The sequence below is a fragment of the Odocoileus virginianus genome, chromosome 2 (genome assembly GCF_023699985.2).
Source record: "Odocoileus virginianus isolate 20LAN1187 ecotype Illinois chromosome 2, Ovbor_1.2, whole genome shotgun sequence".
Classification (NCBI taxonomy): Eukaryota; Metazoa; Chordata; class Mammalia; order Artiodactyla; family Cervidae; genus Odocoileus; species Odocoileus virginianus.
In genome coordinates, this window is record NC_069675.1 from 41,502,360 (window position 1) to 41,525,864 (window position 23,505).

Consider the following 23,505-nt stretch of genomic DNA (forward strand, 5'->3'; position numbering starts at 1 on the left):
TATTTCCCAACTGGGGCCTCCAGTTTGGGCATTTGTATGGCTGATAGTTCCCAATGCCCCTCCATACATATTTTAAACGGTAAAGGAAAGTGGAAAGAGCATGGAGTTTTGGAGTCCGAAAACTTGAGTTTAAACTGTTCTTTTTTACTAGCATTCTGAAGTACAGGCAAGTTACTTCTCTGAACCCTGATTGCCTCATCTATAAAATGAGGATAATAATACATTATAAATGGGGTAACTAAACTGACACATACAATATTCTTTACACAGGAAGGAAACAAAAGTTACCCTAGATTCTGATGTTACACGTTTGTCCTCTTTTCCTCGTGGGTCTGTCAAATCCCAATGGGGTGTCCACTTCATTAACTTGGAGCACTGAGTCACGAGGAAACGAACTCACACCGCGGACCTTACGAGTTTGAAAACTTTTTTAGTTTGTCAAGTACGTTAATAGAGCCCTCACAGATGAGATGATGCAAAGGGAGAAGATCAGACTGCGGGGGTCCCCGTATGCAAATACCTGAATTACAGGCTCACCAAGGCCGCGGCAGCTTCCGCACTTCCCCTCTAGGGCGGTCCGGGACGCCCGCGCAGCGCCGCCCGCCCGTCCGGGGGCGGAGATTTGCATGTGCGACAGAGGGAAGAGGGGGAACCACCCAACGAAAACCCCGGCCGTCGTTCCCCCTAGCCCGGGAGGGCCGGCCCCACTTCGCCGCCCGGCCCGCCCCGAAGTGCTCGCGGGCGGGCGGGCGGCCGGCCCTTCTCGACGTCACCGCACCCTCCCACCCCTCCTGAACTTTAAGCCTAGCGCCCAAGAACATCCTGGAGGAGGGGGATTTCTCGGGAGCCGCCGCTTTCGCACGCTCGGGGCCGTCACTCACCGGCTCCCAGCGTTCCCTACGTTCCCGAAGAGCCAGCTTCCCCGACCGGTTCCCGAGCCCACCCCGGCTTCAGCAGAGGGGGTGGGGGGGCGGGGCATGGGCGGGGCGGGGCCGGGCAGCGGTGGGCGGACGCACGCGCGCAGGTCGCAGGACGCTCCGCCCCCGCCCCCGCCCCCGCCCCCGGGTAGCGGAGGTGAGGGATCCTACGTCAGTCGCGGGAAGTCCCCCTCCCGCCGGGCCGCCTCTCAAGCAGACTTGCTCTCCGCTGTCTCTGCGCTCCGCCTCCTGGCTTCTGCCACCTGGACGGGCGACGCCGGGTGACCGGAGCGCGAGGATTAAACGGGTGGGAAGGTGTGAGCCGCAAACCCAGAGGAGGGCGGGAAGGAGGAGGAGGAGGCCCCGGGGGTGGTCAGGGGGACTGGGGATCCCGCCAGCAGAGTCCCTGGGCAGGCCGACTGACTGACGGGCTGAGTGACTGTAGCGACCTCCGGTCCGGACTCTCGGAGCGGAGCGGCGCGGTGAACGGAGCCATGGCCTCAGGTGAGCGTTCCTGGCGCGGGCTACCGACGGCCGGGCGTGGGCAGGGTCCCGGACGACGGGGAGGGAAATAGTGCGTCCAAGGGTCTAACTGCTCAGGGTTTCGGGGGCCCAGTTTTGGTTGTCTCATTCTGTTTTTAAAATCGCCTCTGGCAAGTTTGTCAGCCTTTTAAAAGTGACCTGGTTCAGGCTTCGCGAGCGAAATCAAAGTCACGCTCTGTAATTTGATGCCATTGTAATAGCCGGCACCTTCGACCTTCCAAAAGACTTGGTTTTTGGATTAAGGAAGTAATAAGAATCTAAATAAAGGAGGACGAAAGAGTTCCCGTATTTTTAAATTGATATAAGTTGAAATGGTGGTTTTTCGTTTTAGAATAGGAATGAGGAACCTTTTGGTCTTAGGAGAGCTCTGTCTTTAAGTTCAGTTTCATCACTTGGCAAGAGGTGATCGCAGTTGTGCTGACAGTTGGACAAATGCTACGCGCCTTTAAAAATCACCAGTGGTATTTTAACAGGTCTTAAGTGGAAATGTTGCTTCAACAAGTGGATCATTTTTACTGTAAAGTGCCTATCTTTTAATTTATGGAGCAGAAATCGGGTTTTGTTTTCTTTTGTTCGAAGGAAGGGGAAAAGAGGATTTTTAGGATCCCTGTGCTTTAAAGTAACGGGTGAGAATGAAAACTTTATGTCACTTATGTGAATACTTATATGTAGTCAGTAAATGCGGGAATCTTTTGCTTTACCTAGAAACTGCTTAAAGGATGAGGGAGGGAGCCACCCATCCAGCCGTGGTTTAGGTTTGCCTGCAACCTAAGGGTTACTAAATCAAGTAGACTGCTTTGGAGTGGGACCTTCACAGTAGTCTGGCACAGTTCTTGGGGGCACCTTACCCGCAGAGGGAGCAAGCGTGAACAGAGGCAGGTAGGCCTAAAAGTGTCTATTAACGCTGTGCCAGAGGCTGAGGACAACAGGAGGCTGAAGAAGGAGGCTTGTTTATGTTTGACCTGCATCCTCCCAACACCCTGGTTCTGTGACCCTCAGTAGAAGACTAATGACTACCAGAAAAGAGGAAGTAAAAAGCATAAAGGACTTCTTTTTTTTAAAAGGGTTGAGCAGAACAAAGCCATAGCTACTGCTTTAGGCCAAAAAGGAAATTGGGGTGGTTCACATGACATTTGATTTCAGTTTGTCTGTGGTTTTCATGTGAGAATACAAATGTAGTTTAAAATATTTCAACTTTCTCTTTAGCCACTTCAGTGACCCTAAACTTTCAAATAATCTTGTAAATTCATAAATTCAGACCATGTTGAGATGAAAAGTGCAAAGATGATTGAAACACTTGGTTAATTTATTGACTATCAGAAAGATTTTGTATGAAAGTTAAAGAATGGTTAGCATAGTAAAGTAAAAAGAAAAATCAGCCTTATGGTAATTTAACCAAACTTTGTTGATATATGGCATGAATGTAACACTTGTAATCCATTCGAAAGAGAAAAAAAAGAATTAGCCATTTATATAGACTATTGTAAGACCCACATCATTTAAAAATGTGGTACAATTTAAACTTGTTTAATGTCATTTGTTTTTGTCTTATTGTGAGGACTGATTTCCTAAATAGAGGGGGGAAAAATTTAAAGAGTAATTATCACCCTCCCCTTTTCAGGAATTATATTAAAATGACATTATTTAAAATGTAACAAGTTATTTAAATTGTAACTCAGTTGTTTGAAAACTAAGGAAAAATCTGGGTGTACTTTTCCTTAATCATTTGTAAAAACCTTAGAGAAAGAGATTCACAAAATTATAAGCTCCCATCCTGTTTTGAAACAGTAATTTAAGCAAAATAGTAACTGAAAAAAACCTTTTGCTTAGTTAGTTTACCATTGTCTAGTTTATAGTTTGTTTGTAGTAAAGAGTATAAAACCTCAGGAAGTATTTTTATTGATTACCAAGCATTTAAGACTGTTTCTCCATTTCTCACCGGATGTTATATGTAAATAGGTGTCTGTAGTTGAATATATGGTCTGTATAATGTGACAGTAACATCATAATCTCATAAATAAAATTATATAAGTACTATGAATAACTGGGACTATATGTATGATTCTAAATTTTGTTCAGTTAAACTGTCATATTTAGGATTTCACAGCTCAAGTTCTATTAAGCTGTCTTGATTACTTTTTTTAAAAAAAATTACACCTTGATTCCAGTCTTTTGACACAGTTAATTAGGACAGGCATTAAAAAAAAGTTCTCAATCCCATCCAAGGTATACATAAGCAGTCCTTACTCTTGTATATTTATGAATCTAATCTGTTTAAGGTAAATAAAATTAGCTATTTTTTGGTCTGAATATAAAGCTTCTCCTTATTCCAGTAGAAAGTACAAATAGTTTTGTGTGCTTTGTTTACTAATAAATAGTACTGTCTTTGGTAAAATATGTATTAAAATTTAGATAATTTATTTTTATTTACAGTTTTAAAAATTATTATTTTTTAAATTGGAATATAGTTGATTTATAGTATTGTTTTAGTTTCACGTGTACAGCATAGTGACTGGGTTTTTTTGCAGATTATATTCCATTATAGGTATTGTTACAAGATACTGGATATAATTCCCTGTGCTGTACAGTAAATCTTTGTTGCTTATCTATTTTATGTATGGTGTATTCAGTTTTCTTTAGTAGTATTCTGCTACATCATGTAATAGGAAGTACACAAAGAAGTTGTATTTGCAGACCCACTGCTTATCACCTTTGTAGTGTAAATTTCAGGAGAACTCTTTTGAGTAAGGAGGAAAAATCAGTGTATGACACAATCTTTAATGATAAAACTGGATGCTGAACTTGATAGGTAAAGAAAATGCTTTTTTTTTTTGCATAAAAAACTAAACACATAAACATGAAGCCTGCTTCAGAAGTGCAGTACGTGAAAATGTCAAGATAACAGTATTATGAAGGAATTAGGGTGATATATGATAGACATAGAGTGAAGGGAATGAACTAGTGAAATGACTGGGGAGGAATCAAAGGATGAGTCATAATTAGGAACACCTCGGCTGTGTGTAGTATCTTTCTCAAATGTAATTTGAGGGACTCAGAATTTCCTTTTATTCCATCTTTCCTTCAACTGTGTTTTCTACAAATGACTGTGTTTGTAGGCATACGACCCAAATAATTGCATGGAGTATACATATGGTAAAAAAATTATTTGTTTGGTTCATATTTAAATGGGCATCCTATAATTTTTATTTTTAAATATGGCAGTCTTAATTGCCCAGATGATTTGGCCCTGCCATATATTTTTAACTTAGTTTCTCTACTTTTTTTCATCCTGGAAGTTATATTTTTTTCAAGACTTATTCCTCCACTCCATACCCCAACAGCAGTGGATTCTCTAGCAGTAGGATCTCTTTGCCAAATTTTTTTACATCTCTTATTTAGTTTATGGTGCATACATCAATCAAGTACTCTCCTGCACATCCCTTATTTGGATTCTTAAAGCCCAGATGAGAGGGTAAATCTGATATATTGGGGTAAACCTGGACTTCAGTCCATGATGGACCTGGGTTGGTTTTTATTCTAGTTCTGCCCCTCTGTGATTTGAAAATGGGTCTAACTATGTAGAGTCTTAATAGGAGCAAATGAGGTAATATATGTCCATAAATGTTAGTTTTCTTCTATAGTGGAGCTGTTTTGGGACTCAGAACTCTAAGAAATAGGTGCTACTAGGCACATTTGGCACTTAATATTGTTTAAGTATCCTGACAATTATAGAATTTTACGAAACCTTAAGTTTTCATAAAAACAGACTAAACCAGATGCTAGATAGAAAATATATCTTTTAAGAATGTGTAAGAATTCCCATTTACTTGTAAATAAGTTGAAGTGTTTCTGTATGTATTTAAACTAGGGGAGTAGAAGTTGACAGTGATCTTTGGAGGCCATCTCCTTGGTCCACTTAATGATAGCATTCTGAAGGAAAAAGTAAATAAAAAATTGTTTAGTAACTAAACCACATGTCCTTTTGGTAATTTGATTGATATAACTTATCTATCCTTCGTCTGATTTCTTCTGCACCTTCTGTGTTAGTCTTCTTCTGACTTTATGGGAAGAGGCTTGAGTTTTCTCTGCCCTTTTGTTAATTGGATGCGATATCATCTACGCAGGAAATGGTATCTCTAAATTACGTAGGAAATGGTATCTCTAAGTTTTTATCGTAATTGGGAAGAAATGGAAAAAACTCACCTGTGTCTTGAGGTGAAGAAAGAGCAGCATAATTCCTAGCAGCTGGGTTCCTAGGTTTGAGGAAAGAATAGTAGGTCTTTTCTTTTTCTCCAAAGTGAGTAGAGCTGATATTTGAAAAAGTATCTATTGTTAGCTGCATTTGCTACTCTGAGTCTTAGGCAGTCTGTTATCCAGGACTTCAATGAAGGAGATGCAGGCTCTAGTCAGTTACTAAAAGCTCTGGTGTGTCACACTGGCATGCTGTCTTGTAAGAAATGTTACTGATGGTAGTTATAATAACTAATTTTGTATAAGATGTATTTTAAATAAAGCAGTGTAGTTGAAGGCTGTCTCTATAATAGCACCTTTTTTTTTCCTCTTGCTTGCCTTTGGGCAAACTTTTGAGAGAGGGAGAGAGTTAACAGGTAGTCAGAATTCCTGCGCCTAGTTTATCCATCACCTGGCTCATCCTTGTACATGGATTTGGGGATTGCTTCTCTAGATATGTGCCTTGTTGTTTCCACCTCTTTATGTTTTAGGGCAGTGGTTCTTAATCAGGAGTGTGTTCAAATTGCTTGGAAAGTTTTCTTCAGAAACAGGTCCAGGCTTTAGATTGATTTCTATTTCTGTTCAGCAGATCTCAGGTGGGGTCAGGGCATGTATTTTTTGAGAAAGCTACCTAGATGATTCTGATATATAGTCCCAATATGAACTCTGTTCTAAGAATTTTGTTGGATCCAAATAGGATCCAACAAGATGCATTATTTTCTTAAACTAAGTTGCATTTATTTTAGCTCATTTGCTCTATCAGCTATTGTGACTTTGTCCCCAGCTATTTTTGTGCTTGTTCTGATAAATTTGATATCCCCTCCCCACCAGGATCCCAGCTGTCATATTTGCTAATCTCATTCATAATTTCTTTTTCTTATAACTTCATATAATTTTGAACTTTAGTTTTATCAACTGTGAAATGGGATAATATTTGCTGTCCTGTTTTTATGAGATTAAAGTTAAGAGGATCAAATGAGAAGTGTCTTAAAAGAGTGTTTTAATTACTGTAATTAACATTTTTTTCACTGTTCAACTAATGCTGGTTCCCAGTGCTACCTGTAAGGTTTTAGTTAATAATCTGCCTGTCTGACAACTGATAGTCCATTTTTAACTTTTATTTCAGTATACTTTCTTTTCTTTTTTAAAATGTACTTTCTTTTTTTAATCTTAAAAAATCAAGTAGCACTCTTTCTTGCCTAAGTGCAAATAAAAACAAATATATCTTGCAAACATTTTGGCTATATTTCAAATATTATTCTAGTCTGCATTAGCATTTTACAGTACTGTTAAAAAATTTAGGAGTCAATCCCAGCTTTGCATAATATAGGTTAAAGAAAAGTACAGTGATCTACTTGCTTAAAACCAGTTTTGAAGACATTTCTATTGAGATAATCTTAGTTAAGAGTACTCATTTTCTCTACAATTCCCTAATTTATGTTTTACTGTCTTTCACTCCATAAATGATTGCATTTCACCACTTTTTATCTTCAAGAAGGACAGCACTTTAAAACAGGGTACTGAGGAAGAAAGTCACTGATACACTGTACAGAGGCATGATATTATAAATGATTTATAAGTGGGAAGCTTTTTAAAGTTATAAACATAGATAAAGAAATTAGAATATGAATAGATATGAGGAGTATGAAGGTATAGTGATTTTAGCACTTAAAACTTTTTCCCTAGTCGGTTCAGTTCAGTTGCTCAGTCATGTCTGACTCTTTGTGACCACATGGACTGCAGCACGCCAGGCCTCCCTGTCCATCACCAACTCCCGGAGTTTACCCAAACTCATGTCCATTGAGTCAATGATGCCATCAACCGTCTCATCCTCTGTCATCCCCTTCTTCTCCGGCCTTCAATCTTTCCCAGCGTCAGGGTCTTTTCAAATGAATCAGCTCTTCGTATCAGGTGGCCAAAGTATTGGCGTTTCAGCTTCAACATCAGTCCTGCCAATGAACACCCAGGACTGATCTTTAGGATGGACTGGTTGAGTCTCCTTGCAGTCCAAGGGACTCTCAAGAGTCTCCTCCAATACCACAGTTCAAAAGCATCAATTCTTCTGTGCTCAGCTTTCTTTATAGTCCAACTCTCACATCCATACATGACCACTGGAAAAACCATAGCCTTGACTAGACAGACCTTTGCTGGCAAAGTAATGTCTCTGCTTTTTAACATGCTATCTAGGTTGGTCATGACTTTCCTTCCAAGGAGCAAGCGTCTTTTAATTTCATGGCTGCAATCACCATCTGCAGTGATTATGGAGCCGAAAAAATAAAGTCAGCCACTGATTCCACTGTTTCCCCATCTATTTGCCATGAAGTGATGGGACCAGATGCCATGATCTTAGTTTTCTGAATGTTGAGCTTTAAGCCAACTTTTTCACTCTCCTCTTTCACTTTCATCAAGAGGCTCTTTAGTTCTTCTTCACTTTCTGCTGTAAGGGTGGTGTCATCTGCATATCTGAGGTTATTGATATTTCTCCCAGCAGTCTTGATTCCAGCCCAGTGTTTCTCATGATGTACTCTGCATATATTTTTCCTAGTGGTAGAACCTAATAAGGAAAATCCAAATAGTTATTAATATAGTCCTTCATTGTTTGCATGAGTTACACAAACAAAAAGATCTCCAGATTTTCAGTCATTCATTCCACAGATAATTCCTGAATATCTGTGCAAGACTGATGAGTAAGACACAATTCCTGCCTCCAGGTAGCTTGAAGAAATAAAACAAATGGCTTTTTTTTTTTTAAGAAGAAATAAAACAGTAAGTCTTCCCTCACAGTTATTTGCAATAATTGCCATAAACAAAATGCTGCAGTAGTTTAGAGCAGGAGGTTATTTCTGGCTAGGGGAATGGAGAATATTACAATAGACTCTGATTGTCAGACTTTTTACCATTAAAGATCTTCTGCAATAGGAAGAAGAGAGTTCAGGGGTTTTAAAAGTACTTGATATTATATGATAACTAATATATGTCATTCTTAGTATTCAAACATCTTTTTAAAATGTTTTATTTAATCTTTCAACAACTGCTTTTCTCTTCTCTTGTCCACAAACTTTTTTCTTAAACACACTTTTTAGTTTAAGGAAGTGTTGTATAACCAATGAAAAATATTTGAATGCTCACTTTAAGCCTAGCACTTCTATTCACACTCCTCCCTTAAAAGTTAGCCACTTACCATTAATGATGTCATTTTGTATCAACTTCCCACTAAGATACCTTTAAATAAGCAGTGGGCAGGGATTTATTTGACCTTTATTTCAACCACATAGATGATTTAAGATATTACTTAAAAAATACTGTTGAGTATTTTGAACTTAATTTTGAGAGGAAAATGTACTTTCTTTTAAATACTCCTACAAGGATTTGTAAGTATGTGAAATATTTGAAACTGAAATGTGAATTTGATTATTTGAAATATATGAGGATATATATATAAGGATGTGAAATTGTTTTGACTTTTTTAAAATTAATTTTTATTGGAGCATAGTTGATTTACAATGTTGTGTTAGTTTCTCCTGTACAGCCAAGTGAATCATACATATACAGACATGTATAAATATACATATGTGTACACACACACAGAGCCACTTGTATTAGGTTCTTTTCTCATACGGGTCATTAGAGTCTTGAGCATGTCCCTGTGCTCTACTGATTAGTGATCTGTTTCATATATGGTTATGAATTACTGATTAATGCTGATTAGTGATCTGTTTCATATATGGTTATGAATTACTGATTAATGCTGATTAGTGATCTGTTTCATATATGGTTATGAATTACTGATTAATGCTGATTAGTGATCTGTTTCATATATGGTACTGTATAGATGTCAATCGCAGTCTCCTGATTTATCCCTCCCAAAGATGTGAAATTGAAATACTCATCTGTATGCCTTACATTTTTCAGTAAAATTGAAATGAGTATTATAAATTTGATTAGCTTAAAGTCACTTTTCTCTGGCTGTTTGTGTTTGGAGTAAACAAATAGATAGTAAATTCAAGCACAAAGAGTCTAAACCAAACAGTAGAATTAAAGATACCAATAATATTTTACTTAGAAAATATAGAGCCATCATTGATTCTTTACTTTCTGTTTACCCTAATGTTCACTCGGTCACCAAGTACTGTCAATTTTGTCTTGTAAATAATCCTTCATTCCTGTTACCACTACCAAATATCACATATACCGTCATTATCGCCCACATTGCTGTAACAGCCTCTAAACTGATCACCTTGCTTTCTCTTTTTTCAGTCTGTCCACTGCCACCAGAATTCTTACTCTAAAATGTCAATCTGATCGTGTGATTCCCCCATATAAAACCGTTAATTGATTTTCTGTCACTCAGAGTGAAATCCCGATCCCCAGATGTACTCTGGTCTGGTTTTCTTTCTAAGGGTAGAAGTGTATCTTAGCTCCATTGGGGCTGTCCTGTGATTCTTTAGCTCTTTTTTTCTCTGCCACCACCTTTGGACACCCTCTTCCCTTTCCCTCGAAATGCCTGCCTTTCTTCCTTCCTTCTCCTAACTCCCCACCCAGTATTTCAGTAACTTTTGTTTTCCTTGACATAGATAGGCTTTCCTGACTCTTTTGCTCTTATTATCATTTTATGCAGAATTTTGTTAGCATAAAAAAAAATTTTGTTTTGTTCTTTCCTCTATAGTCTAATAATTTGTGTTGTTTGCTACATTGTTCTGTAAGATCCTTGAAAGTAGTTGTTATACTTGAAAGTATCAGGATAAATTATATGCTTTAATTATATGCTATAAATTACTGCTTTCAATAAAACATCTAGAATAATAATAGACCATTTATTGAATATTTGTTATATGCCTGACACTTGGTAAGAAACTAACATTGTTATCTCTGATCCTCACAACATCCTATGTGATAGGTGTTATTGTTATTATGTCCATTTTATAGAGGAGAAAGCTTAAGAGATATAATATTTCCAGTGTCTTCAGTGTTAGGAAGTGGCTGAGTAGGACTCAAAAGGCCTCTTCCCCGTACTGCACTGAAAAGATCCACTGTGTTACCCTTTCTGAAGATTTGCTTGCATCCTAACAGAGGATAAGCCTTTAGTTAAATAAATGGATATCTAATTGTGGGAGTTTAGAAATCACTAAACTGATTGAGGGAGGGGTTTTTTTGGGGGTTGTGGTTTTTGATTTGGGGTTTTTTTCATGGAAGACATCTTTATACCCCAGAAATAAAGATACATTGCTAATATCCTACTTGTAAGCACACTGGTGTGCTTTATTTAACTGTCATTTCCATGATTTGGATAATAAGAGTCGATAAAGGTGCATTTGTTTTAGACAAATTTATTGGCATATAACTAACGTACAATATTTAGAGTGTGCAATTTGATAACTTTTGACATATTTATACAATTTTGAGATCACCACAGTCAAGTAATTAACATGTCTGTTGTCCTCTAAAGTTCCTCATCCACTCCATACCCCTATGCTTAGGCAACCAGTGATCTGCTTTCTTCCATTATAGATTAGTTTACATATTCTAGAGTATCATGTAAATAGAATCTTAGCACATAAAATTATGTGCACTTTTGATTTGACTTCTTTCACTCAGCATATTTAGGTATTCATCCACATTGTTGTGTGTGTCAGTAGTTCATTCTAAAGGTATATTTTGAATTACATTCATTATAGAAAGTAAGTAATTATTTTCCTCTATTGTGTCTTATACTTTAGAGGGACTGACTGAAAATTCTTTTGAACCTAAATCCCTTCTGGAAGTTGTTTTGATGTACTATGTGTAAGTCCTTTAAGAGTCCAATGGAGATATTAAAAAAACTTAACATTTCCTTCTGCAAGGATTTAAATACATTTTTATTTTCAATGAACAGTCTTTTAGTCCACTGTTAAGATAAGTCTAATGTAAAATCAAGCAAAGTCATTTTGGAATATAATATTGTACTTCTGAAGACTATCTTCTTGACCCTTCTGGGAGAATTTTGGGGGAAAACCCTTCTGCTTGGTCTCATGTAAGTGGGTATCTCTGAAGTGGTTATCACAGAACTTCATGGTAGCATTAGTTACAGATATTAAATGATAAAGTGCTACCCAGTAAATATGATTTGAGTGACTTGTGTTTACACAGTAAGGGAGTACAATTTGAATGAGAGAGGAGTGTCTTCACCACCCAGTCTTGGATAATTGCATTTCAACCTTGTTATTTAGTAGAGAGGGAACATTTTTTAGACTACTGTTTCCTAAAAAATGAAATGGTTAAAATCCATTATTATTTTGATTATAATCTCACTCTTCCCCCTTTTAAAATTTCCAGGTGGGTTTAACCCATGTATAGAGATAATTGAGCAACCCAGGCAAAGGGGAATGCGTTTTAGATACAAATGTGAAGGGCGATCAGCAGGCAGCATTCCAGGGGAGCACAGCACAGACAACAACAGAACGTACCCATCCATCCAGGTAATAGAATGCTCCTGTGTGTGTGTATGTCTCTTAGTTGCTTCATATTTTAGCTACAGCAATTATGTTAAAGATCCAGCTTCTTCATATTGATTTCCACCAGCTTTTCTTTTCCTTTTTCCCCCCTCTCTTTTCTTTTTAATTAATCCCTAGTGCATAGAATTCTTGGGACATTTCTTAAGTACAGTATGGACTCTTCATTCCTGCAGATACTTGTGTGTTACTCTAAGTGATTCCCAGTGGTTAGTGTACATTGGCAACTTTTTGGATGATTATCCCTTTTGTGGGACAAAAAGGTAATGAGGAAAAAGCTTTCTCTCTTTCCAGAGGTGGGCAGAATTGTTCTGGAGATTGAGAACATGTATTTGGGAACTGACTTAGACTTCTTCCTACAGTCACTTGGCTAATCTAGGGGCTATGGAAGAAGAAAACATTTTTGCCTTTTTTCTCCTTACCTTTATTGCCTGTCTCTGATACTCTAGGTTGCCTTGACTGACTTGAAATATTGTCAGTTTTTAAATACAGTGTTTTCATGTTAGCATAAAATTTGAAAGTAATTTTGTAATCCAGAATGACTTTGGTAATACAATGTATTTATAAACTACACTGTATTTATATTTTATATTTGTATATTACATTTCCTTCCATTTTTAATGATTTTTTGATTCTTTAAATGCCAATTTAAAACCTAATGGCAGAGTGCATTTTGAAAAGCATTATTCAATGTTTCATCAGTAGATTTTAATCCACTGTTTTATAACTACATTATTTACAAAATTTACTCTATTGGACTTTAAGAAAATGCTAAGTTATATAACAAACTAGTATTAAAATTACATATTGAATTCCAAATTCCATTTTTTTATCACATTTTTTTGTTAGCAATATGGATTTGAGTTATCTGTCTTTTTTTAAATATTAAAATGGGAGAGATGTTAATAAAAAGTAAATAAGAAAACAGTAATCCTTTCCTCTAAGAGCAATTTTTAACTCTTCTCCATAATTCAACTTATTCTATATAGTCTCTTGAATATTTCTATAATCTGTATCCTTGCCATTACAACATGTTCTAAACCACTTTGCAGCTTGAGTTCTACATTAACCTACCTTTCACTTTTTTTTTGCTTTTTTTGGGCTGCACTACACTGCTTGCAGGATCTTAGTTCCCCAACCAGGGATCAAATCTGTGCCCCTTGCAGTGGAATCTCAGAATCCTAACCACCAGGCTGCCAGGGAATTCCCAACCTTACAGTCTTAAGTTGTTACTTTCTCTTTTATTCAGAAAGGCAATAAATACTTTCTGATTACTGTTCAAATTAAGTTTAAATTCATAGTTATGGATTTTAATGCCCTTTAACCTGTGAAGCCACCCATTTCTCCTTAACTGCCTTGTTCCGTGTATACTGGTTTCTCATGTTTCCTGCTTTGTGCTTACAAATTTGCTAGCTTCCAAAGTAAATATTAACTCCTTCCCATAAGATCCTCCTTCCTCTCCCATGTTTAACTCTTCTCTTCATTCTCAGTGTTCTGTGTGAAAACTTAATTTTTCAAAACTCAGCTTGATTTATTGCCTGTTATACAGTGAACACGGGATATGCTTACTGATTAACAAATAGTTTTGTGAAATGAAATGTCATGTATTAAGTTACTTAAGTGATCATATTTATGTACTATCGTTTCCACTGTCGCTTAAATATGTACTTTGAAGGGATGTTTATGGTATGGCAATGAATATAGCAGCATGGCATTCAGTGACTCAGCATCTTAGAATTTCCTCATCCACTGTGATAATATTTTGGAATACTTTGACTTGTTTTCAAAGGAAAATAAGCAAAATCAGATGATATAACCAGTTGAAATTAGGGTACAAAATGATATACCAAGGAACTGAGAGGTAAATTCTTCCCTACTGGTATTCTCTGGAAAGTTTCATGCATACTACAGTTGCCAGTCAGTTGTACTTTATCCAGTGCTAACTATATGATGTGAATTGAACTATTTGATATAAATTCTGATACTGATGTAAATTTTATAATTCAGTTCTTGGTGAGACATATTTATGGATCACATATTTAATTTTTCCCCTTTTCAGATTTCGAACTATTATGGAAAATTAAAAGTGAGAATTACATTAGTAACAAAGAATGACCCATATAAACCTCATCCTCATGATTTAGTAGGAAAAGACTGCAGAGATGGCTACTATGAAGCAGAATTTGGGCAAGAACGCAGGCCTTTGTTGTAAGTACACAGTCACAGACATTTTTAGGAATAGTATAAGAATAGGATTCTCCTATTTCCTATCTATGTATCTCTGTTACTTTTTGGCAGAATAAACCAATTCCTCACTGTACTTCTATTTACTGTAGTATATATTTGCATTCTCTTACCATTTGCATTAGAACTACCCTTTCATTTTTTATTAGTAGACACAGCCCATGATGGTAGTAGGAGTACTTCTTTATTGTAACTAAAAATAAACATAAACTTATTTTATGCTGCAATTTTCTTTCTTAGTTTGAACAATTTATGAAATGTTTTCTCTAACTTAAAAATTGTCAGATGAGAAAAAATCACCTGGAAAACTGGAATTTTTATTTGAAAAAGGCAGTATAAAACTAACACACAACAATAGTTTTAAAATTTAAAAAAATATATAGTACTTTGTGTTTGAGGCTGCTGGGTTCATTTTCATCCTATTGGTGAAAGTGTAAATAAATGAAATCTTTCTGGTAGGCACTATATGTAGCAAAGCCTGAAATTATATGAATGTCTCTTGAACTAGCAATTCTACTTCTAGGAATTTATCTTGAGGAAACAATTTCTAATTAAGTATGTTCAGAAACTTAGCTGTAATGATGTTCGTCGAAGCTTTGTAATGGCAAAAAGTTAGAAGCAATCCAGATTATAAACAGGGAGATTAGTTAAACTGGCACCTCCATGCAGTGTACTCCTATGTAGCCTTAAAAATAACATTGCAAAAATGTCTTTGTATAAAAAGATATTCCTGATATTTAGATAAATAAAATAAGGCTTTATAATGAAGTGTGATAAATAATTTTAAAAATTGTTATTTTACATTGGAGTATCATTGGTCAACAATGTTGTTAGTTTTCCAAAAGTAAGTGTATACATATACATGGTAGTTTAAACACTAAGGTGTTGATAGCAGTTGTCTCTGGGTAGGAAGAATTGTGGGGTTTTATGTTTTTCTTTTAACTGATGTTTATTTTATAATTCTTTTTTGTAATGAACATGTATTGCTTCTGAGAAAAAAATGAAACTGATTGCAACAGGAAAAGATTAGTAGCCTCCTTAAATACAATTAGTAACCATTTAGAAAATATACTTTAGTAACAGCACAAAGTGTAAACTATAGTAACAGCACAAAGCATAAACTATCTGGTTATACAAACTTGGCAAGAAATACTTCCTGTTTATATTATTTTACCTCCCAATGTTTTACATTGTAGATTACTCGCTTACTGAAACATAATTGCTCCTTGTTTTCTGATTTAGTGAGAACAAACTCTTCTGTTTTACTTCTTATTTCTCTGGCTGTTCTTTGTCAACCTTAGGTATAGGCAGTTCGATTTTTGGACTACCTTATTTATGTCCGGTGATGCCCAATAATGCCTTTAGAGCAGTCATGAAGTTAAAAGATGCTTACTCTTTGGAAGGAAAGTTACAACCAACCTAGACAGCATATAAAAAAGCAGAGACATTAGTTTGTCAACAAAGATCCGTCTAGTCAAGGCTATGGTTTTTCCAGTGGTCATGTATGGATGTGAGAGTTGGACTATAAAGAAAGCTGAGCGCAGAAGAATTGATGCTTTTGAACTGTGGTGTTGGAGAAGACTTGAGAGTCCCTTGGACTGCAAGGAGATCCAACCAGTGCCTCCTAAGGGAAATTGATCCTGGGTGTTCATTGGAAGGACTGATGTTAAAGTGATGTGAAGAGCTCATTCATTTGAAAAGACCCTGATGTTGGGAAAGATTGAAGGCAGGAGAAGGGGATGACAGAGGATGAGATGGTTAGATGGCATCATTGACTCAATGGACATGAGTTTGGGTAAACTCTGGGAGTTGGTGATGGACAGGGAGGCCTGGCTTGCTGCAGTTCATGGGGTCGCAAAGAGTTGGACATGACTGAGCGACTGAACTGAAGGGAACTGAACCTTGCCCCTCAATCCAAAATCCTGTTAAGGATCATACATTGTATTTAGGTGTCATGCTTATTTAGTCTCCTTTAATTTAAAACATTTTCTCAACTTGTGTTGGTCTTTCATGACATTAACATTTTTGAAGAATATTAGTTTTGAAGAATGTTAGTCAATGTGGGTTGCTCACGATTGTGTTCATGTTAACATGAAATATTTTGGATGAGAAATCTACAGAAGTGATGCTGTATTGTTCTCAGAGTAACACTTCAGGAGATGGTGATACTAGTTTTTTCCCATTGGTGATATTAATTGGCATTCTATTATAAAGAAAAACTTCTCCGTATTCCCCTGCCTCAGTTGAAAAAATACCAGTATAGACTCATGGATTCTTTTTTTGACAAATAATTTTGTTTATTTATTTTTGGTTGTGCTGGGTCTTCATTGCACACAGGCTTTCTCTGTTTGCGGAGAGCAGGGGCTACTCTCTAGTTGTGATGTGTGGGCATCTCTTGTTGTGGGACACAGATTATAGCACTGGCTTCAGTAGTTGCAGCTCCCTGGGCTCTGGGGCATAGGCTCAGTAGTTGTGGCACACAGGCTTAGTTGCTCCATGGCCTGTGAGATCCTCCCAGATCAGAGATCCAGCCCGTGTCTCCTGCATTGACAGGCAGATTTTGAACCACGAGAGAAGTCCAGACTCATGGATTCTTATAGTCAATGCCTTATAATTGAATGATAGTCTGTTACTAGCATTATTATTCTGATTTTCATGTTGACACAAATTTGACCAATGCAAGCCCCTTCAATGGAGAAGGAAATGGCATCCCACTCCAGTATTCTTGCCTAGAGAATTCCATGGACAGAGAAACCTGGCAGGCTATAGTCCATGGGGTTGCAAAAAGTCAGACAGGACTGAACGACTAACACACACACACACACACACACACACGCCCCTTCAAACTCTTTACACCTGCTCTAGACTGTGAGCTCTATGAGAGGAGGGATTGTATATTCCCATTACTCATCACAGTCCTTGATACATAGTAGGAACTCCAGAACTTATTGAATGACTATGAATGAATGAATAATTGATTCAGGTAATCTCTGTGATCATGGTTTCCTTATGTCAGAATTTATGTATGAATAGCACTCAAATAGGATTATTCAGATGAAACAATCAAGTAGTGTGTAAATATCTTCAAAGAGTCCTTTAAAATCTTTTGTCAAAGAAAAAGTGAGAACCAACCTAAGAATCTTTCAAAAAAGTGGAATACTTTTGAAGAGAAATATGGTTTTAGGGTTCAAGAAAGGATTACAAGTTCAAGATTTTTTTGTAAATTTTGGAGGCAGAAGAAGGAAGTGTTAAAGATATTTTAGGTGTTAAAAATCACAAGGGTGGTAAATATGAAAAGCATGAACAATAAGACAACAGAGCATAAAGGGGGCAAACACGGCAAGTGACCTCCTGTTGCCAAGGGCCATGTGAAGTTTGAGCAAATAGTAATGTTTTTATAACCAAGTTTTGCTTCCTTATTCACACCCACCCAGTTGTAATGATGTCATGGTTTTTCCATGTGGGAACAAGTATGACTAGTGGTGGTAGGGGAGTTCCCCCCACCATCATCTGTACACACATATGCAAATTAGTAATATTTGTAGCTGTTGAGAAATTTTCCATAAATGACATTTTGAATCTCTGGTTAAATATTATTGTTAGTTTTAAATATCTGTCTAATGAAAAAATACATAGTTTGATGCTTTCTTACGATAAACGATTATTGTAACTTCATGTGATAAGGCATAAAACATATTCCAGTGCTGCTAGTAGTGAAGTCATTTGTAGTCAGAAACCAGATGTCTGTGGAGTGGAGAGGCTGAGGTATCAGAGGACTAGCAGGCACTGCAGCCAACTGGAGAACCCCGTGTGAATGGGGCCGCAGGTACTTAGCTCCAGGCCGGTGTTTCTGTGTCAGTCTACTGTTGCCAGACCTTTAAGATATTCAAGAGAAAGCAGGAATGTTTATATGCAGTTACCTGATTTTTAAATGTTGGTAGTCTGCACACATTTAAAGAACATGTAGTCAGCATTTTTATGAGCTCAGCAAAACTATACATGTAGGGGTCAGCCTGTGGGCAACTTTTTATAACTTTTGCTTTATATTATCAAATGTACAGATTTCATTGATTTGATTATGAATTTTTCAGGGAGGTAAATTTTACCTTTTTGGTGTTGCTTTCCTATTAATCTTTGTCTACTTTGATATGTTTGATGCAGGGATGTTAGTAAAATATAATTGTAAAACACTGTATATAAAAGTACTATAGTGTATATTACTTTTCTCTTAACAGTTCTCTTAGAAATATAACCCCATTTTTAATCCTCACATCTTTATCATAGGAATTGGAAATGTATTTCATGCTTTTAATATCTCCATCTGACATTATGATGACTCCTCAGTGTTGGATATATGCTTGATTTTTGCAGTATTCTTTAATAAAATCTCATTTATGTGTCCCTGCATTAGCTCCAAAGAAGTTTGAAAGTTTTGTGTTTCCCTTCTAGTTTTCAAAATTTGGGTATTCGATGTGTGAAAAAAAAAGAAGTAAAAGAAGCTATTATTTCAAGAATAAGGGCAGGAATCAATCCTTTCAATGGTGAGTATGTTTGATTTAATTATTTCTATTATTTGGATATTTAGTTATTTGTGTTAAGTGATTTCTATTTGTGTCTTTAACCTGTGTTTTAAAAGCTGTCTTAAGTTCTGTGTTCACTTACATACTTGTCTTACACCAGTATCTGAGGAATGAAATATATTTAAAATGCTTTAGTGTTGAAAAAAAATTCTTATGTAGACAAGGCTTTGTGAAGTGTCATTGTTTTCCGTAATAAAATCTTCTCAGAAATATTCTGATTCTCTTTGAATGTGGCCTTCCTTTTGCCATACCAGCAATTTATACTCCCCTTGCTGAATATTGAATAGGCACTGTGGTTATAAGGTATTGGAATGCATTTAACTCAAGGCATATTCAGTGATGAAGTAGTTTAGAAATAGTAGTATAGAAATAGTAGAGGCCATGTAAAATATCTTCCCAGTGTATTTGTTTAGTGGATCTACTAGAAATTTACTGTGTAGTAGATTTTATTGGGGATGGCGCTGTCTGGTGTAGCACCTGGTAACTGTGCCACAATTGCTACAGGACAGGTGAGGGCTGCTGACGTCCTGCACCATAGTAGTCTCCTTTGTAAAATCATCTGCAGTCACTTAAATATGCGTAATTCAGGTATTGAACAGCTATACAATTTTCAAAGAATAGATTTCTTTAATTTTTTATTTAAAATATTTAAATATCCTTATTTAAAATTATTATTTAAATTTTTTATATTAAATATTTAAAATTATCCTTAAATATAAGGATACTTAAAATATCCTTATAGTGTTGGTTTGTGTTTTTCTCAGATGTTTATACTAGATCTTTATTTTTCATACTATTTAGTATAATGCAAAAAGCAAAAGTCCCTTTCTTCCTCTTCAGTATTACTCACTGTAAGAGACTACAGTTAAATTTGATGAAAATTTTTCTAGAATTTCCTTTTCACATGTGTCCTGTATTTATACATTTTTTAATATAAATGGAATCATGTTGCACTTCCTGATCTACTATTTCTTTCTTTACTCAGACATATATCTTAAATAACTTTCCATATCCATACTTATAAATCTGTTTTGCTTTTTAACAGTATTCTGTGGCTTAGTTAGGCTTTAATTTCTTGATCTGGTTATCTATTAATAAACATTTAAGTTATTTTCAATTTACTAAAAAGCTCAATTGAATATATACTTTGAACTCTTGTGTGATGCTTTTTCCTTAAATTGATTATGTTCCACTTCCTTATTTATAAAATGGAGATAATAATAGTACCTATCTCATAGGTTGTCATAAGGATTAAATAAAATATGTGAAGCACTTATTATGTACTAGGAACTGTTCTAAGTGCCATATAAGTACATGTTATTAACACCAAGACTTGTTCTGGATTAGTAAAAACAAAAAAGAAAAAAAATGCTTCAGCAGTGGCCCATCTGCCATTCTGCATTTTGCTTTTTTCATACCATTTCTACTGGAAGAAGATTTGGGTTTGAATTCCAGCTCTGCCCCTGGTATATACTGTGTGACATGGGAAAGTTAAGTAACCAAAGCTTTGGTTTTCTCTGCTGTAAAGCAGTGCTGTAATGATAAAATAAAATAGTATACACAAGTTACTTAACATTTACTCTTTGACATACAAATAATACTTAATAACTGGTAGCTATTATTTATAAGCTCCTTGTTTTGTACTACATTATGCCTGTTTCATACTACGCCTAGGCTAGATGGCCTCTTTAATTTAAAAGTTGGCCTTTTACTTTAGCAATGAATCAGAATTTTAAATGAGCATACTCTTGACCCAGAAATTTTCTACTTTTGAAAATTATCCTAAGGAAATAATACCTGGTGGAGCTAGGATTTGAAAACAGTTACCTTGGCTCTCAGGTGCATGGTTTTATCTCAACTATGCTTTATTAACTCCCTGCCCCCATTAAAATAATCTTAGAACAATGCTTTAGCATATTACTGTGATTAAAAAGTTCCAGTGGTTCCTTAAATAGTCTAAAAATTAAATGGCTTTAAATTGGAAATTTTCCACATGTAGCTCCAACATATGTTTCCTACCTTCTCTTCCACTGTTACTCTATTCCAGATCCACATGTAGCTCCAACATGTTTCCTACCTTCTCTTCCACTGTTACTCTATTCCAGATCCACATGTAGCTCCAACATGTTTCCTACCTTCTCTTCCACTGTTACTCTATTCCAGATCCACATGTAGCTCCAACATATGTTTCTTACCTTCTCTTCCACTGTTAACCCTATTCCAGATCCACATGTAGCTCCAACATGTTTCCTACCTTCTCTTCCACTGTTAACTCTATTCCAGATTCACATGTAGCTCCAACATGTTTCCTACCTTCTCTTCCACTGTTACTCTATTCCAGATCCACATGTAGCTCCAACATATGTTTCCTACCTTCTCTTCCACTGTTACTCTATTCCAGATCCACATGTAGCTCCAACATGTTTCCTACCTTCTTTTCCACTGTTACTCTATTCCAGAAAAACTGCTTTGTTCACTTACCCTGACCAGTTCTCAGTCAGCCTCCTCTGTTCTCACCACCATTGGTCTTGATCGCCCTTCTGGCAGTTTATGCACCCTACATCCAGAAAGATTCTTCTGAAACCAGTATGAATCATTTCAGAATTGTGCTTATTATCCTTCAGTGGCTCCACATCATCGTCACCAGTGACTCTCAATTTGAATGTGTGTAGTGCCCCCTTAGTACTTGCTAAAAATGTAGAATCCAGGCCATATTTTCCCTAATTTGATAGTCTGGTGTGGCCTTGAGCGCTGCATTTAAAAAAAAAAATCTAGATCCATGTTTCTTAACTACAACTCACAGTAGGAAATAGATTTTATTTCTCTACTCAATAGATACACACATAGATTTAAAAAAAAGCAATATTGTTACTTCATGTAATATACTGTCTAATCTGTTCCTTTTCATTTTATTTTTTTTATAGAAAAAGCATGTCCAATCCAGTAAATTATGACCAGTGGCCCTAAACTCTTAGTACATGCAATATGCCCTTCATCTGTTCTGTTCCGTTCCATTCCAATTCTTTTCTTTTTTCCTTTTTAAGAAGATGCTTAGTTAATCCACTAAATTAATTTTAGGACCACTGGGTCTCAAAGTACAATTTGAAAATTTCTGCCCTAGATGATTCTAGTGCTGGTGATCCATGGACCACACTTTAAGGAACTCTGATATACTGGCTAGATTGAGTTTCTCAAGCATGGCATTTAAAGCCCTTCATATTCTGATCCTTGTTGTCCATCCAGCATCATCTCTAGGTATCATCTTCTGCCTCTGTGTTCTGTTTGCAGTTCCTTGCATGAAATGCTTTAATCTGTCTGGTAAATTCTTTTTGCTCATCCCTCAAATTTAAGGGACACTTCTTTCACACTTTCTGTGACCTTCTTGGAGCGAAGTACCTGTTTGCCCAAAGTGCTGTATATATTTCTAACACTGTTGGCTACAAATTTATTTATATGTTTCTCCCTCACTAAATTGTGAGACTGAAAGGTAGGAACCATTCTTCTGTGCACCTCTGGTACCTAGACCAGTGTCAGATACACAGAAAAAGCATAATTAAAATATGTTGACAGAATAAATAAATAACTGAGTGAATATGCTTTGTTTGTACTTGTCTACCAAAAATACTCAAATTTCTTTCTTTTGCTTTCCTTATCTGAAATGCCTTTTTAGTTCTCTTGAGCCCAAAGTCCTATCCCTTCAATTATACCATTCACTTAGCAATTGATCACAAAAAACTTTATGATAACTGTTAGGTCATTCAGTTGTCTTCTGAGATGAATTTCATGCTTATTGTGGACAGAGTCTCTAATGGAACTTATTTATATTTGACTTTTGGCACCTAAACAATGTACTTGTGTTACTGTTATATTAGATATTTATCTTTACAGCCAAGATCTTCAGACAATGTGTTTTCTCCCTTATACAGTAGGTTACTCATCTTAACTACTTATGCATTCATTCCTTGGACAGATTTTTACCTTATTTTATCCTTATAGTCCCAGGTTGTTCTTGGTGCTCAGGATAAGTCATTAAATAGAGCAGATAGAAATTCCTGCCTTTGAATAACTTATATTCTAGGGAGAGAGACTAGGAGTTAACAATTAAACTTACTAAACAGATATGTAATTCATTGGGAAGCCCAGGGGGTACAGCGGTAAAGAATCTGCCTACCAGTTCAGGAGGTGCAAGAGATAATGGGTTCAGTCCCTGTGTAGGCAAGATCCCCTGGAGTAGGAAATGACAACCCACTCCAATATTCTTGCCTGCAAAGTTTCATGGACAAAGTAGCCTGCTGGGCTACAGGCCTTAGGGTTGTGGAGTCAGATATGATTGGGTGGCTGAGCAGCCACACACACATACAATTAGTAGACAGCTAGAAGTACTAATGGATAAAAACAGCAGTGTAAGGAGCCAGGAATCTGCAGTTAGGGGGATGGGTTATAAATTTAAATAGAATGGTTAGAGTCACCTCATTCTCTATTCTGATGTGGCTTTTGTAATAG

The 23,505-nt window shown here is 36.5% G+C and overlaps 1 protein-coding gene across 1 annotated transcript in view; it reads left to right on the forward strand.

Moving 5' to 3' along the window:
* Positions 1 to 1,240: 1,240 nt before the first annotated feature.
* REL (REL proto-oncogene, NF-kB subunit) overlaps positions 1,241 to 23,505 on the forward strand; it is a 45,988-nt gene continuing 23,723 nt past the window's right edge. The window contains exons 1-4 of the mRNA XM_020909059.2: positions 1,241 to 1,421; positions 12,003 to 12,145; positions 14,238 to 14,386; positions 18,872 to 18,963. Of these exons, the coding sequence (XP_020764718.2) occupies positions 1,412 to 1,421; positions 12,003 to 12,145; positions 14,238 to 14,386; positions 18,872 to 18,963 (394 nt within the window). The 5' untranslated portion in view covers positions 1,241 to 1,411. The remainder of the gene's footprint in view (positions 1,422 to 12,002; positions 12,146 to 14,237; positions 14,387 to 18,871; positions 18,964 to 23,505) is intronic.